A 17,395-nucleotide genomic window follows, 5' to 3' on the forward strand; every position below is an offset into this window, starting at 1 on the left:
GAAGAGAAGAGAAGAGAAGAGAAGAGAAGAGAAGAGAAGAGAAGAGAAGAGAAGAGAAGAGAAGAGAAGAGAAGAGAAGAGAAGAGAAGAGAAGAGAAGAGAAGAGAAGAGAAGAGAAGAGAAGGAGAGCTCAGCCCACTTGGAGTCACTCGGTTATTTTACCGGCTGTGCCCCGCCGAGGAGGAGCCGTGCGGCGGGGGAAGCGGCGTCCCGCCGAGCGGAGCGGCGCTGCGGCGCGGAGCCAGCGGGGCCCGTAACCGGCGGCGGCCGCGGAGAGCGGCCACGGAAGGGGGCCGGGGCCAGCGGCGGGTGCAGGGCTCCTCGCCTCACCTGCGGGCGGGCGGCCGCGGCCCAGGTGCACGGCAGCGGCCCCGCGCGGAGCCGTGGCGGCGCGGAGAGGTGCGCGCTGCTGCTGCTGCTGCTGCTGCTGCCGCCGCCGCCGCCGCGCTCCGCTGCAGCGGTGAGGAGAGGGAGGGGGTGGTGCTGCCGGGAGCAGAGTCCGAGGGCGACGGACAGAGTGCGAAAGAAGACAGAGGGAGAGAGAGGGAGGGAGGGAAGGAGGGAGGGAGGGAGGCGGGGGAAGGAAGGGGGAAGGAAGGAGGGAGGGAGGGAGGGAGGGAATCGGCGATCCGGCGCAGCTTCCCCACTCACTCTCTCCGCTGCTGCAACTCCTCAACTCTGCTCGTTCTTTGCCTGGACATGTCTTAAAAAGTTGGATCTGTCCCTCCCTTTCGTCTCCCTTTTTTTTTTCCCCTTTTTTTTTTCTTCTCCCCCCCTTCCTGTCTATTTTTCCTTCCCACCCTCGTTGAAGTTTAAAGCAGCGGATGGTTCGAAGCCGACATGCCGCGCTGTGGCAATGGGGCCGGGCGCCGCGCTTGCTGCGCGCCGGGGCCGCGCTGAGCGCCGGGGCCGCGGCGGAGTTCACGCTCTAGACGTGTGTGGGCACCGGGGCACTGCTCGCTTCTTCTCAAAAGGACAAAAAAGAAAGGGGGGGAGGAAGCGTGCGGAGATGAACTGAGCTGGAGCGGACTTTGGGAGAAGAGAGCCGAGTCCAGCTGGTCTGGTGAGTTCTTTGTTTAATGAGTTTATTATCGGCAGGGTGCTTAGAAAGATGATTCCCGTGAGAGTTTTGGTGCTCTAGTCTGTTGCGTTATTGTAAAGACTCAGGTTTTCGCTTCAACCCGTAGTTTGTAACTGTGTAGTACATGTATGTTTCTGTATCTATCTGTCTATCTATCTATATGCGCACCGACTTTATCCAAAGCTATGCGTACCTGGGGCTGAGGGCACCCCCAGCTGTACCCCAGCTACACCGCCACCTTTACGGACAGAGCGGCACGCAGGTTTCCCGACCCAACCCCCTGCAGCCGGAGCCGAGCTCGGCGCCGCGGGCTACCGGCGCGCCGCGGGCTACCGGCTCGCCGCGGCTCCGCTCGCCTCGCCTCGCCTCGCCTCGGCCGAGCCCGGCCGGGCTGGCTGCCGGCGCCGTGCCCGTGCGCTGTGGCGCGGCGCCCCCTGCCCGGCCGCCGCGGAACTGCGCCGCCGCCGCGGGGCGGCCGGTGCCCGGGCCGGGGGCTGGCGGGGCGGCCCCGGGAGGGGGCGCGGGACGGCGGGGCCTCCCGGCGGGGGAACCTGCAAGCCGGCGCCTTGGGAAGGGCTCGGTTTCCTCTGAGCCGCAGCCCCGGGCGCGCGGGGCTTTGGTTACAGAAGGGCCCCCTGCGCAGCTGGCTTTATGTACTTACGTGGCTAATAAAAGAGGTGGCGGGGCTAATGCGCGGTAAATGCGCCCCCGCCGGCTTCTCGCGCCCACAGCCCGGCTTCGCCGTGAGCCCGCTGGGTCGGGATTCCCCAGGCAAACGTTTGATCGTTATTAAGCGTGATCACTTATTAATGAGCAGGGAATCCTCCGAGGACTATTTCGGAGTATTAATCTTTAACGTCGGGCTGGCTGACAGACATCCCTTCAGCACGACTCCTGCAGGGCGCTTCCCCGCCCGAAGTCGCCCGTACCCGCGCCCCGGGCCGGAGGGCGGCCGCCGCGTTGCCCCGGCCGTCCCCGGCCCCGCACGCTCTCCCCCCGCCGCTGCTTTTCCCGGCGCCGGGGCACGGCGCTACTCCTTAAAACGGCGGCGGGGAGCCGCCGTAGCCGTCAGTCGGTTTCGGCCTCTGCCGGGAGAGCTCCCTGCGCACGGCCGTTAAGCGGCGGCTCGCCCAGCCCAGCCCAGGGCCCGAGGCTGGGAGGCGTGAGGCCAAGCCCGCCGGCGCGGCCCGGAGGCGGCAGCCCGGCTGCCCGCGCCCCCTCCCGCTCGCCGCCCGGGGGAAGAGGGAGCGGCCGCTGAGGCGCTGCGGTCGCCGCAGGGCGGTCCTTGCTGCCACCGGCGCGAGTGGGGACCGCGGGGCTTGTCCCGGGCGCCCGCTGCTGCTCGGACGGCAGAGCCCGGCCAGCGAGGACCGCCTGTTCCCGCGGGGTCTCTCTCGCCATCCCCGTAAGATATTCCTCGGCAGCAGCCTCCTGAAGTTTCTGAGTAGCCCCTCCGAGGGAGGGCTTCGCCACACGCGAAGTCGCCCGCGACCCCGGATCGGCAGCCCTCTCCCTGCCGCCCCGGCCGGGCTGGAACAGGGCGAGCGCGGCGAAGGTTGGCGGGTGCCCCCACCCCGGCCCCGCTGGCGTCCCCGTGAGCGCCGGGCCACTGGGAGGAACCGCTCGTGGTGTGCTTCGCCCTCCCCCCGCTCCGCCTCTCCGCTTTTCGTCCTTCCCCGGCGGGGCCAGGCCCCGGACGGGGAGGCGAGCCGGGGTGCGAGGGCCGCCGCCGCTCCCGCGCCCGCGGAGCGCCGCAGAAACGAGTTCCGGAGGGGCGGCCGTCCAGCGCCGCGGAGGAATACGGCGGCGGGGGGAGCCGCGGCACGAGGGGGGCGGAGGGGCACCGGCGAGGCGCGGGGCAGGCCGGCGAAGAAAGGGGGAGCGGCGCGGCGGGCAGCATGCGGGGCTGGTCCCGGCCCGCGCCCCCGCCCCCGCCCCGCAGGCAGTGAGCCGGGGAGAGGTGAGGTGAGGTGCGGCACGGCGGGGCTGGTCCGGGCCGGGCCAGCAGGCCGAGTTGGGAGAAGTTTTGGTGGCGGGGGAGGGCGGGCAGCGGCGGCGCGGGGAGGGGGCGGCCGGGCGGCGAGGGTCCCCTCGGGAAGTTGCGGCGCTGAGGCGAGGCCGGGAGCGCGGCGAGGCCGCCCGGAGGCGCTGGGCGAGCGGCCGCCTCGTGCTGCGGGGCCCGCGGGAAGGGGCCGCGGCGCGGCGCCGGCCCCCTCCCCCCTATCCCCCGCCCGCCCGCGGCGCCGGGCCGGGGTGGCCGCCGGGCGTCGCGGGCCCTGGCGCCCCGCTGCCCCCCCGCGGCTGGCGGCGGCCGGCGGGGCCGGAGCTGCGGCCGCCTTCCCCGGAGAGCCGGCAGGGGTTGAGCCGGCAGGTTGCTCCTAAGTTGGGTCGAGGAAAAGGAGCGGCGGTGATGTTTTCCCCTGGAGGCAAGGTGTCCTCGGGTGCGTCTGGGGGTCCATTGCAAACTTAATTCCCTGGTAAGCCGGCAGGGCGATTCGCGGCGAGTAAGTACCTCGGGGTGACTTTCCTCCTTTGTTTGCACTTCGGCACCGCGTCCCTCGTTGCGTTACTCGCCGATTCCTCCGAAAGATAAAGGGCAGGGTCCGCAAGGACGCGGCGTTTAGCCGCGGCTCTCTCGGAGATCGCGGCTGGACGCATCGGCCGGCTTCTGCTACTTTTTTTCTTCCTCTTTACGGTAGTTGAGACAAAACAAAGCTTTGTTTGAAAGATGCGCTTTTTAATCTCTTGGTGTCAGTAAGCGACGGTGTGTCTTACCGCTGATAATATCCCCCCGCTGTAAACTTTTTTTTGGAAACGCATTAATAAATTAAAAAATGCTGCCTTCGAACAGCAAGTCATCCTGCTCTTTAAACTACTTGCATGCAAGTTGTTCCTAGGCAGTTGTACGGGAAATATTACCTGTATTCTATCATCACCTCTGCTGTCTTTCTGCAAAAGAAGAGAATGCTGTGTAATAAATGTGTATTTCCTATTTACCTGTCTAACCATGTGGAAATATTCAGCTATTTAGCGAGTAAAATACCGTACTTTAACGCTGAAAACTATTTAATTTTAAAGTTTTTGTTTTCTTCTCTGTGAAATCCTAAAATCTCACTTTTAGGAGACTGAAAGGCGAGCTTTAGTAGTCATCCCAGTAGTAGGGTAGTCTCCTGGGTTTTATAACTTAGCATGCAAAAGAACTTTATATGGCTAAGTTATCACTGCTATCAGTGCAAGTAAGCAAACGTAAAATCCCTTTATACACCCAAAGATTTACATGTTTTAATTTTGTTATGTTTGAAACTGAGTTCAAGCTCAGTAAAACTATTTTTGTCATCCATCACAAACTTTAAGGTGCCATGTTGAATTCGATCAAACTCTTTCATTCACAGGGATTGGAGGTCTGCTTTTCCTTGCGCAACTGGTGAGTTCAGTAGTAGATGCGCTAGTAAGAGCGTGCCATATAGGTAAATGGTCAAAATTCTCTGTGTGAAACTTTGTTTCATTCGGGATTCAGAATCTTGGTGTGCTGTTTGAATACAGCTGCTGCATTTTCCTTTTAACAGCAAAGATCTCAAAAGCATAAATCAGAGTATCTCATGAGATTAACTCATAATGTGGGGAATACAAGCATAAAACTTGCTGGAGTTTAGTCACAAGTTAAAACTGTTATGTTAATCTCTGCGACAATGTACATTTTTTGAATAACTTAACAGCTTTACTAAAGTAACATTACCATACGCTTTCATCATGTGTTTAATTTTCTGGATACCAAAACAGCCAGACACCTTCCCTCCCAGAAAAGCAAAAGACACTGTTAAGTTTTTTGCTTGGAAACTTAAGCATGTTGAAACAGCTCAACCTGTTTTGTTTTTTTTTTTTTTTTTTTTCCAATCAGACTACATAAATAATTGCTTTTAAACAATTGAAAGAGTGGATGTAACTACAGTTAGTACAGCCCACAAAACCACATGATCTCTCATAGACTTCTATAATAGGAACCCTCTCATGACAGTTTGGTTACTGCAGTAATAACTTTTCACAGTGCATTTGTGTCAAATGGCATCAGTTGCATATGCTGATCAAAACTGACCTTTCAAGTAAATAGGTGATGTTTTGATTGATAGAGACATTTTGGTGTTAATAACTTAACATTACAAATCAAAGAAGCTGGTGCACGTGTGGGGGGAAACCCCCACTACATTTGTTAAAAGTTAGTGAAGATTTCAGTAGACAAGCATTGTAGAAAGCACTAAAAACCTCTTTTAGTCCTCAGAATGCTGTCTGATGTTTCCCTAGAGCAGTGTAATAGGCCATGCTCACAGAGTCTTGTTCTGCTAATGTAAACAACGTAGCTTAATCTTCGAGTAGGTCTTTCTGGACTGAACTGGTACATCTTGCGTGTAGAAAAGGGATAGCAATGGGACTAAGACTCATCGCGACTTGGGCTGTGTGGCCTGATTTAGGTTCTTTTTCTACCTGCAACTTTTATTTGACTGCTGGGGGGGTAAATCTCTTCACGTGTGCTCCCCATTACATTGCGTAGAAGATAAGATTTTTTTGTCTGATTTTTTTGTTGGCTTGCTTGGCATTGAGATAGCCATTTACTAAATTCTGTATTTTATGCTTAAAACTTCCAAATCTCACACTATAAACTTTGAAGTCTAAGTGCTGTAAACATACTGCTAAGAGAAACAGTCTTTTATATGACTGCTATCTTATCCAAATCATCCTCATTTGTAAGTTACCAATTTAAGGTCTGCTAGCCCCAAAATTTTGCTTGTTTTTATATGTTTAATGTGAAGATAGTTCATATTTCTAAGTTGTGTTAGTATTTTTTCCCATATACAGATTATGTTAATGGTTTTGATGTGTTAATAAATTTGTTAACATAGTTCTACTACTTAGTTACAATCTTATGTATCCCAGCACTGAATATGCATATAAATAAAAATTATCCAAATAATAATTTCCAAATAGGAAATCAAAATTTGTTTGAAAGTAGCTTTTCAGAATACATACGGTGTGCACTTTTTTTAAAACTAGGGCTGTGATTTTTTGTTAAGCAAACAGTTGCATTATGTGTTGAAAATGGATGCAGAAAATCCTAAACTGGTCATATTCCAAAGATAATAAAAATTTAGGAGTTCAATGTGTAGCCTTTGGCTAAAATGTTTCTGAAATTAAGTCATTCTGGCTCACTGTAATGAGCCATCTGAGTTTATATCTAACACATTATCACTTTATCTTAACACTTTCATACTTTCCCTTAGTAGTTCAGTGTCTTTACAACTGGCATTGTTTAATACTTTAGATATTTATCAAGATTATATTATGTTGGTTTTGGATAATCCCAGATCAACGTTTTTCAGTTTCCAGTAACTCTGTAAATTATGACAAGATGGAAAAAGTGTCATGTAACAGAAATGACTAACTTCTTTTTGTCTAACATGGTTAACTGTTCAGTTGAGAGATGCTCTTAAGCTCTCGATTGTGACTCAGCAAACCTTAGAAGTTGCTGCTGAGGAAGGGATTCTCTTACTGGTAGTTGCATCATCGTGTGTAATAGACTGCCTCTTGCCAGTTCTGAGCGGACTCCACTTGAAGTTATTACAGAAAAGCAGCAAAAAGTGCTTAAGGTATTATGGCACAGAAAAATATTTATGGTAATAGTAAAACACATGTGTTCAAATTTTAATGAGGAGTTTGGATATCTTAATGCAGTCTAATGCATCATAGCGTGGTGCACGTTGTGTTTAATGTGCCTGAGATGCGAGGAGCAAATGATGAAAGATACAGGCAGGTACTATGTTTTACATAATAAATACACCACTTCAGACAGCTTGTTGCCAAATGTAAATATAGGAAGTGAGTTACGTGATGCCATAGCATCAGTGGTCAAGCTGGATTTTGGACTTCAGCATAAATTTAAAAAAAAAAATTAAAAAATCCTGGTGTAACTGAGGAAGAAAAAAGGGAAAGATCTGATCATTAAGTAGTTTTTGATAATAGACAGCTTCCAAATTCCAGCAAGATGGAGTAAAAGAACCTGTTTCTGTTGATTACTTAAAAATGATGTCATAATTTCTTAACATGTCTTTTGGGACAGTCTAATGGCGTCTTAAATTGTTCAGAGTATTGAAAGTATTGATATCAGTTATTTATTGCAGGGTTTTGGTTGTTTTTTGTTTGGGGTTGTTGGTTGGTTTGGTTTGTTTGTTTGCTTTGATGAAAGTGTTCATTTACTTGGCAGTATGTTAGGGGGATGAAGCCCTGGAGACCCAAGTGTCTGTTTATTCCCAGGACAAATCATAGCCTGGGAAGAGTAGTAGATAGGGGAGGAATAATATTGTTAACCCATTGAAATGGTGGCTGTTCCAAACTCACACTCATTTGCCCTTCCAACCTTTCCTTCATCTAGCTTTAAGACCTTGTAAGTAGTGGTTTCAGCTAGTGACTTGCTTTTAAAAGCTCATTCACATTTTATTGTTTGCTCATTCACTTTTTATTGTTTGCTATGGTTATAGCTTTAATCACATAACTTAATTGCTAGATTTGGAAGGCAGATGCGCTTTTTCTTTTTTCCTTCCAAAAGCGTACTAGCTAAGTTTTCATTACTCCTCTCTAATATTTCCTATAGTTTGTGTGGATCTGAGTCTTAGATTCTTCTCAAAATCATTGGCTTACTAATGGCTGTGACTGAATTAGCTTCTTCTGAGGTTTTGGAGGGACCTGTTGACACAAGTAGATTAATTTGCTCTAATGCTTTCTAGTGGGCAGAGGCAGTCCATGGAATTTAAGCCAATGCGATCTTTCATGTATCTACTTGAGCAGGTAGGAATTAGGGGAGAGAGAAGTAACTGTAAGAGAAAATGTGATTGGAGGAAGGAGACAACACAATGTGATACCTTTTGAGCTAAGACAAACAGAACTAGTATGAGGATAGGCACTGGGGAGAGACTGACAGCCAAAGATAGAGTGGGGACAAACTAGGGCTAAAATGTGGAAGAGAAGGTCAGGAAGAATGAAAGAAGAGTATGGTTAGGAACTAGTACGAGTTGTATAACAGATTGGCCAGGGAAGAAGATGCTAAAGGAGAGGGAAGGGAAGGATATTTAGGATAAATAGGGAAAGGTGAAAGAAAAGAATGTGTACTACTTAATCAACATAATAAGTCAAAGCTAGACTGCTTTCTACTTGCTGGAAATGAGTTTTTCCCCCAAGATTTTGTTGAAAGCTTGGGCTTGTTGAGGAGGCATTCTGAAGCTTTGATTTGTTATCCTGTGAGACTTTAGGGAGTAAAGACTGTTACTGTAAACCCAGATGAAGAGGGTGGCCCCAAAGGTCATGTTTCTGAGGCTTCTGCCTTTCTTCCTACTGCAGTCTTGCCTGGATGTAGGCATTGGAAATGATACACAGACTTCTTCAAAAGGGAAAGCCCCTGAGGGTGTGTCTCCATGTCTGTCTTGCAGTTCCAAGCTCTTTCCCTGTCATTTCTGGTGTGTGTTTGAGAAACATGTCTTAATAGTTCCTCCAGTTATTTTGATAGATTCTTGTTCTCATAGCTCTTGGTACTAACTTGTTTCAGATCCGTTCTGAGAGGGGAATAAAGGAATAAGTCTCATTCTTTATTGGTTTTACAACTTAGTGATGCTTGATAAAAATGTTTTTTTATTATATGCACTGCTGTCCACTACTCTTATAAGGGTACTCAGAGCTGGAGAGAATACAATACATAACTATTCTCTGTTTATAACTTTTATAATTCTTGGAACAGGTGCTTATAGGATACTTTGAAGAATTCATGGTAATTTCAAGCCAGCTCTTGCAGTTTGCTTCCACATCATCGGACATCAGCCATTTTACAATCTAAGTGAAATGAGGGAGAAGAATTTTCTATCAGAAGACAATGTCGCATATGAAGTAGAGGACTGAAGTGAATGTTCACTACTCCAGATTAGTTCAGATCTAGTTTGCTTGCTTATAGCAGACAGCACTGGCATATTTCTTCTAACATGTTGCTTCATGGAGTTGTTCATTTGAAGTTAACTCTGTTTGTTCCCCTTGTGTCATGGTAGTAATTCCTAGACTTTTGGTCTTGTGGATTCTTGGCATTTTTTAGGAGTTTTAATTTATCTGCTTTTCTATTACTGTAAATCATGTGGAAACTTTCTGCAAAAAAGGATGTAACCTAGATGTGTAACTTCTAGTGTTCTCTCAAGTGTGAATTCTAAACTAAACATCAAGGTTATTTGAATAATATTTGAACAGTCATAAGTCTTAACACATCTCTCTCTTGTTTCAGGGTTTCTTTGTAATTGCTGCCATGGGAAGATACTTGACTATGATGTTGCTGCTGATGCTGCTGGTGCAGCATTTTGGAAACTGTGAAGGAAACCCAAGGCCACATCATGCTTCACCAATGCAATTTACACAAGTACAGTATAATGCCACTGTGTATGAGAATTCTGCAGCCAAGACTTATGTTGGGCATCCAGTGAAAATGGGCATTTACATTACAAATCCATTGTGGGACCTAAGATACAAGATTATTTCTGGTGACAATGAGAACTTGTTCAAAGCTGAAGAATATGTTCTTGGAAACTTTTGCTTTTTGAGAATACGGACCAAGGGAGGAAACACAGCTATCCTTAACAGAGAGGTAAAAGACCATTATATGCTGACTGTTAAAGCAGTTGAAAAAAATACAAATGCTGAAACGCGCACGAAGGTCAGGATACAGGTACTGGATACAAATGACTTGCGACCCTTGTTTTCTCCAACATCTTACAGTGTTTCTTTGCCTGAAAACACAGCAATAAGGACCAGCATCGCAAGAGTCAGTGCAACAGATGCAGATATAGGAACAAATGGAGAGTTCTACTATAGCTTTAAAGAAAGAACGGATGTGTTTGCTATACATCCAACTAGTGGAGTGGTAGTTCTAACTGGTAGACTTGACTACTCAGACACCAAGCGTTATGAGATGGAAATTCTTGCAGTGGACCGTGGGCTGAAGCTGTATGGTAGCAGTGGCATAAGCAGTATGGCAAAACTAACTGTTCATGTAGAGCAAGCAAACGAATATGCCCCTGTTATTACAGCTGTTACATTGACTCCGTCAGAATTGGACAAAGATCCAACTTACGCAATTGTAACTGTAGAGGACAATGATCAGGGTTCAAATGGGGAAATAGCATCACTAAATATTGTTGCAGGTGATCCGCTTCAACAGTTCAAAACAGTGAGGTCTGTTCCAGGAGGTAAAGAATACAGAATAAAAGCCATTGGTCACATTGATTGGGAGAGCCACCCTTTTGGATACAACCTTACCCTTCAAGCTAAAGATAAAGGAAATCCCCCACAGTTTTCTTCTGTAAAAGTTGTTCATGTGACATCACCGCAATTTAAGTCTGGTCCTGTCAGATTTGAAAAAGAGATATATAGAGCTGAAATAAGTGAATTTGCCCCTCCAAACACGCCTGTGATAATGGTGAAAGCTCTGCCTAGTTACCCACATTTAAAATATGTATTTAAAAATACACCTGGCAAAGTAAAATTCAATTTAAACACTCACACTGGTCTTATTACCACTTTAGAACCCATAAAAGCACAATATGCATCCCATTTTGAACTAGAAGTTGTGACAAGTGACAGAAGAGCTTCTGCAAAAGTATTAATTAAGGTACTAGGCATGAACAGCAGTCCTCCTGAATTTACTCAGACATCCTATAAAGCCTCCTTTGATGAGAATGTGCCAATAGGTACGAGTGTCATGAGAGTAAGTGCAAAAGACCCTGATGAAGGGGAGAATGGTTACGTGACCTATAGCATTGCAAACCTAAATCCTTTGCCATTTGTGATTAACCATTTCAGTGGGATTATTAGTACCTCAGAAGACTTGGATTATGAATTGATGCCAAGGGTTTACAATTTAAGGATTCGAGCTTCTGATTGGGGTATACCATATCGTCGAGAAGTTGAAGTTCCTGTTACTATTATTTTAAATAACCTCAATGACAATATACCTCTCTTTGAGAAAATAAATTGTGAGGGAACAATCCCCAGGGATCTTGGTGTTGGAGAACAAATAACAACTGTATCTGCTATTGATGCTGATGAGCTCCAGTTGGTGAGATACCAAATTGAATCTGGAAATGAACTGGATTTATTTAGCCTAAATCCAAATTCTGGAGTACTTTCACTCAAACAGTCACTAACAGATGGCCTAGGTGCTAAAATGTCTTTTCACAGTTTGAAAATTACAGCTACAGATGGAGAAAACTTTGCAAAACCATTGTATATCAACATAACTGTAGCTACTAGTCGCAAACCAGTCAACTTGCAATGTGAAGAAACTGGAGTTGCCAAAATGCTCGCAGAGAAACTCTTACAAGCAAATAAATTGCACAGTCGTGGAGAAGTTGAGGATGTTTTCTTTGACACTCACTCTGTGAATCTGCATGCACCTCAATTTAGAAGTACTCTCCCCAGTAGCATTGAGATAAGAGAAGACCAACCTGTGGGCTCCAGCATACTACTTATGAATGCTACTGATCTTGATACTGGCTTCAATGGAAAGCTAGTGTATGTTATCTCTGGAGGTAATGAAGATAGTAGTTTCATTGTTGATATGGAAAGAGGAATGCTGAAAATTTTATCTCCTCTTGACCGAGAAGTAAAAGATAAATATACTCTAAATATTACTGTCTATGATCTTGGAATACCACAGAAGTCTGCCTGGCACCTTTTAGATATAAAAGTTTTGGATGCTAATGACAACCCACCAGAGTTCCTGCAAGACAGCTATTTTGTTGAAGTGAGTGAAAACAAAGAGCCAAACAGTGAAATAATTCAAATTGAAGCTACTGATAAAGATTTGGGGGCTAATGGAGAAGTGAAATATTCTCTTCTTACAGATACAGACAAGTTTACCATTAATGCTGTGACAGGAATTGTGAAAGTTGTAGGGGTGCTGGATCGTGAAGAACAGCATGTCTATTTCTTGAAAATAGAGGCTAGGGACCAACCCACTGAAGAACCTCAATTATTTTCAACAGTTATTTTGAAAGTGTCTGTAGAAGATGTTAATGACAATCCTCCTAAGTTTATTCCTTCAAATTATCATGTGAAAATTCGAGAAGATCTTCCTGAGGGAACTATTATTATGTGGCTAGAAGCCTATGATCCTGATTTAGGCCAGTCAAGTCAAGTACGATACAGTCTTTTGGACAGTGGAGATGGCACCTTTGATGTTGACAAACTCAGTGGAGCAATACGTATTGTACAAAGACTGGATTATGAAAAGAAACAACTTTATAACTTGACTGTGCGGGCTAAGGACAAAGGAAAACCCATTTCGTTGTCCTCTACCTGTTATGTTGAGGTTGAAATAGTTGATGTGAATGAAAACTTGCACCCTCCAAGGTTCTCTGTATTCGCAGATAAAGGCTTTATAAAAGAAGATGCCCCTGTTGGCTCCTCAGTAATGACAGTATCTGCTTATGATGAAGATGCAGGACGAGATGGGGAGATTAGATATTCCATCAGAGATGGGTCTGGTATAGGAGTTTTTCGAATAGATGAAGAGAAAGGTAAGGTGGCTTTCTGTTATTTTTATATTCTAAATAAAATCATATGCCAGCAAAGAGATAAGAGAAGCTGCAGTGTCACAGTTGACATAGATGTTCTTGTCAACAGATCTGTCTTGACAAACAGATGTCTCCAATAATTTGTATAGTTCTGTCTACCACTTTAGTGAAATTATATGTATACATTTGATAAGTAATCTTCCTCTGTTGTCCTCATTTCTATCCAGCCTACCTAAAGCCATTCTTAGATCTTAAAATCTCTGCCACCTGGAAAAAATAAGACTACTAATGATGTAAAATGAAGGTCTGCCTCGTGTGAACACTGTTGTGTTGTGGACAGTGGGGCTGTGAAGCTAAGGCAGCAAACTGCTCTCTGCAGGGATTTTCATGCTTTTTAATCTTAAGTGACGTGTCTGTTGCTTCATTTACTGGAAGTATGCAAGGATGTGGTATTGCCATACATGCTGGTTTTGGTAGTTGTCTTTTAGAGTTGTTATACATGCCTGTCTATAAGTTAGAAAGCAGTGCTTTCTTCATGGAAAGGCTTCTGTCAAAGAAAACATAGATGCAGCCTTTAAAAAAAACTTGTATAAATGAAGCAGACTGAACTGTTGACTTATTTTACTAATAATGCATAAATTGACGAGGAACTGCAAGAATTATTCTAGTGTCATGTATTCAGAAGAAACATAATTATGGTTTCAATAAAATTCTAGTGCTGACTTCTAACATTTTGATTGGACATCTGTGTAGCTACCCATTCATTTATGTCTCTGATCAAGATAGAGCATTGATATTGTCTACTATCTAAGCGGCTTAAAATAAATTGAGGAGCAATCTTGTGCAAAATTCAGCTATGAGTTATATGTAGGCAAATTATGACATATGTGATTGATATCTTACAGACAAAAAGCTTGTAACTGAGAATAAAAAATGGCAATCATATCTGATTCATCCAGTAGCCGTTTTGTGTGTTCTATATGCTTCCCACAATTGTGAATGTGGGTAATACAGACTCACAAAGTCACTTTACTCTTCAACATTTAGGTGAACAAACTGTTACTGGCAATATTTTTTCTTCTATAGAAAGTCAGTTATTAAATTATGTAGTTTGTGGCTAAAGAACCAACTCCAGAGCTTGAAATGTAGCATTGTTTCTCTTAGCTTTGCTTTTAATGAAGCACATAGAAAATCTGTTCCATAATCTTAACTAAAAATGGAGAATCGAATACTTTCCAACACTTACTAGTTTCACTTTTAGGTTTTTGTTATGTGTGCAGACTGTTCATGTGTGTATCATTATGCCTTTCTTTTGACATAAGTACATTCAAGCTTACTGTGTATTATAGTATCTTAGAATAAGTGTCTAGTTGTCCTACGGAATGAGTCTGAGTTTGCCAATTTATTCTCCAAGTGATAGATAACAGTAATGAGAATGAAAGGGTGAAGAAATATTTTTATTTTGACACCAATATGTACATGTGTACCTATTTATGTGTATGTGGACAGGTACATGTATTTTGGTGATACTACTACTGTGGCAGAATTAGTTGCCTGCATGTGTTGCCTCTTTACTCTTTTGGCACGAGGCTAGTTTGCTTTACTGAAGAACTGATGTGAGTTTAAGTTCCTTTTAATCTGCTAGGTTTACAAAGTTGGCAGAACTTTGGGCAAAACCAGCTTCTATTTAATAATCTTGTCTAGGACGCTGGCTCTGTATTTTCAAGGTGGGGGAGAGGCATTGTCTATATTCATATCTGGTATCTAGTGTTTGCAGTTCTTCAGGAATTAAAGTAGAGGGACTTGGTGAGGGTTGAAGAGGGGTTACTTGTTTTTAGTCTTAGTGAACAAATTCCCCTTAAGACACTGGTGTGGGGAAGAATGTGTGTATTTGTGTTTGGTGGGTGTGTTTTTTCCTTCAAATGTTGATATAAAGGAACCGAGGAAAGAACATGGGCTATCTACAAGCTTGACAATGTAGCTTAAATTTTGTCTGGACTTTTTTTTTTTTGCTAAGAAGCCGTCGGAATTGTTACAGAAGGCACTCTTTATACTGCACCGTCTGAATATTTGTCATGTTTTTCAAAATGGACTGGCCTTGATACAGGGAGCAGAGTGATAATTAGCCAAGAAAGCACAAGAAAGCAAATTAAAGAATTTGTGAAAGAGGAGATCTGGCAAGCAATTCAGTAACTTTTTCAGCTTGCTAAAGGGCTCCTGACTTTACCCTTGAGCTACATGTCTCTTCCGGCTGTCTTTGAAAGCATCATACTACACTTTCAGTTCAAAGATGGATAAACTGGATTTAGGAAGTTATTTGGGGGTCAACACTTAACTATTCGGTGGCTAAGAGAAATCCTTTTGTGTCTTGCTTCTTAGGAATCAAGGGTAGGAATCAAGGACAACAATCACATTTGCAGAAAGATTAGATGATTGATGATGATAGAAGGATCAAATAGCTAGTTCCATGCATGGAATTTACGCTGGTTTTCAGGTTATCTTTTACATGTTAATGGGTTTTTAATTTCACATTTCAAAAGGTAGGAAATTGTATTAGTGTTTGATATTTGTACCTGTAATTCTGGAATTTTCACAAGAGAATTTAATATAACTTTGCCACTAACTTTTGAGTACTTTTTTCTAAGACTTACCTTTATTTTAGGTCAGCTGGGTGTCATAGTTTCTGTTTTCTGCAGTCCTGTCCAAACCCTTAGAAGTAAATCTATTAACAGGGAGCCCTAATATCCCATATGCCCAAACTCTGGAGTTGCTTTGATTACTTTGTTGCCTAATTCCTCTGAAGACATAGAAAAAAAGTACATTAGGGGAGAATTTGGTATCAGTCATTTTTTAGTTTTCATGTAAGTATTCTTTAGCCTGAAAAGGCAATAATGGTCAGGAAAGGAGGAGAGTAAGATGACAGAAGTCTATAAAATTGCAATAGTTTCTGTACCACCTTCCTCATATCACTTTCTGGTTTTTGCAATGCAAGAAATAGGGCACACACAGTTAACAGGTAACCAACCTAAAAGGAAGTTTTTTTCACATGAAGTGTAATAAAGTCATGAAGCTCATTTCCCCAGGAAGTTACAGAGATTGAAAGTATGACTAAAGAAAATAAATGGTACTAATGAGATTATTTTGAGGTTTGGCCTCATGCTATCTCTAGCTCATAAATTGTTAACTGGAAGCCAAGTGGGTAAGGGAAGGAGATCAGAGATCATTGCTCAATATATAATGATTCAGAAATATAACAGTGCATTGTGACTGTTATTGTACAGAGATAAAATTAAAATTGCATTATAAATGGAGGCTCTGGGTGTATTATAACAGTATGAGGGGGAAAAATGTTAAAACAAGATTTCTGTGCAGTGAATTTATACAACAAAGCAATGTGTTTATCCTTTAGGTATGTGTGTTCAGAAGTTGGAATTTAAGTTAGCTTTTTATGTGTGAGCTAGACTGAAGTCTGCAAATTGAGATGATCAACTGGCTATATGAATTGCCTGCTAAAGCAGCTATAAAGTATTTTCCCAAATAATCTGATAAGGAGTTGAGTGGGTTGGGATGTTTTAATAGTAGAATGCATTGTGTTGATACAGATCCCAGTGTGCCACAAAAAAAACACGTGCACCATCTAAGTCCCATTAGCACTGAGCAATAAAAGTGAGATAAATCATGTCAATACCATGCTGCTACTACCATTTAGAAAAGCTCTAAGGAATGATAGAAGCAATTGCTGGAGGAGAACCTAAAGCAGAAGCTATGTGGGACCAAGGCAATACTGAAACCTCTTTCTTCCTTGTCCCAGTTCCCATCCCAGCAGGCAAGCAGGGAAAAGGAGAATGTCTTCCTGTTTACTTTTTGGTCGTCAAATATAAGAATAGAGCATTTTCATTAAGTATTTATACTCTTCAAAGGTGGAATGAAAGATGGAAGCTCTAGTATGTAAAAACTGTATTAGCAAGAAGTCCTAGTACTTCTTCCAGATGTATAGGTGAACAAGGCCATTCAGTATTGCCCACTGGGCTGGATGTGACACTGTCATGGGAGCACCAGCACATTGTGAGCAAGTTTCCACATTGATTTTCAGTTGTAAAAGTGAGAACGGTTACTAGTATTGCTCAGTATCTGGCCTTCTCCAAAGATTTTTTTTTTTTGCCAAGCAGACTGCTCCTTTCCTTGAGATATCAGGGCTTCTGGTTTATTACGGAGAGGTGGTTTTTATCTTGTTTCAAGGTTGTTGTCTTTTGGTTTTGGTTTTCTTTCTAGCACTCAAAATTTAGGTAGCTGAGGAAGCCAGCAGACTTTGGGACTGTAGATGCCCTGTGTCATTTAGCCTAAGAAAGGTCTCATTGCAATGTTTATAGAAGATGGGAGCCCATCCTGGAAGCTGATATTCAGAAACGAAGGAAGTTTCAAGAGTCGTTAATTCCCTGGTGTCCAGTTGTGTGTAACCAGTTGTGTACTAGACCAGTTGGATTTGCAACCCTTGTACACCCAGGTGCAGGGTGTTACATGTAGGCCCTACGCAGTAAGGTTTCCCCTGATGACAGTTTGTTTGAACTATTTTAATAAACCATGGTGAATTTTACAAATGCATTGTTATCAGAAACTTCCCAGCTAGTTCAACAGGCTACCAGCAGGCGTTTTCTAAACTTCTGCAATTGAGGATACTTCCCAGCACATAACCTAGTTCCAGAATGATGTTGAGGATGATGTG

At 44.4% G+C, this 17,395-nt stretch overlaps 1 protein-coding gene across 4 annotated transcripts in view; it reads left to right on the forward strand.

Moving 5' to 3' along the window:
- The first annotated feature begins 644 nt into the window (after nt 1-644).
- FAT1 (FAT atypical cadherin 1) overlaps nt 645-17,395 on the forward strand; it is a 115,316-nt gene continuing 98,565 nt past the window's right edge. For all 4 annotated transcript variants that reach the window (XR_012775504.1, XM_075500186.1, XM_075500187.1 and 1 more), the window contains exons 1-2: nt 645-1,063; nt 9,387-12,675. Coding sequence is in view for 3 of the 4 variants with exons in the window: in XM_075500186.1 (XP_075356301.1) it covers nt 9,408-12,675 (3,268 nt within the window). In the remaining variant the exon portion in view is untranslated. The remainder of the gene's footprint in view (nt 1,064-9,386; nt 12,676-17,395) is intronic.

The sequence above is a fragment of the Mycteria americana genome, chromosome 4 (assembly GCF_035582795.1).
Source record: "Mycteria americana isolate JAX WOST 10 ecotype Jacksonville Zoo and Gardens chromosome 4, USCA_MyAme_1.0, whole genome shotgun sequence".
NCBI classification, from domain to species: domain Eukaryota; kingdom Metazoa; phylum Chordata; class Aves; order Ciconiiformes; family Ciconiidae; genus Mycteria; species Mycteria americana.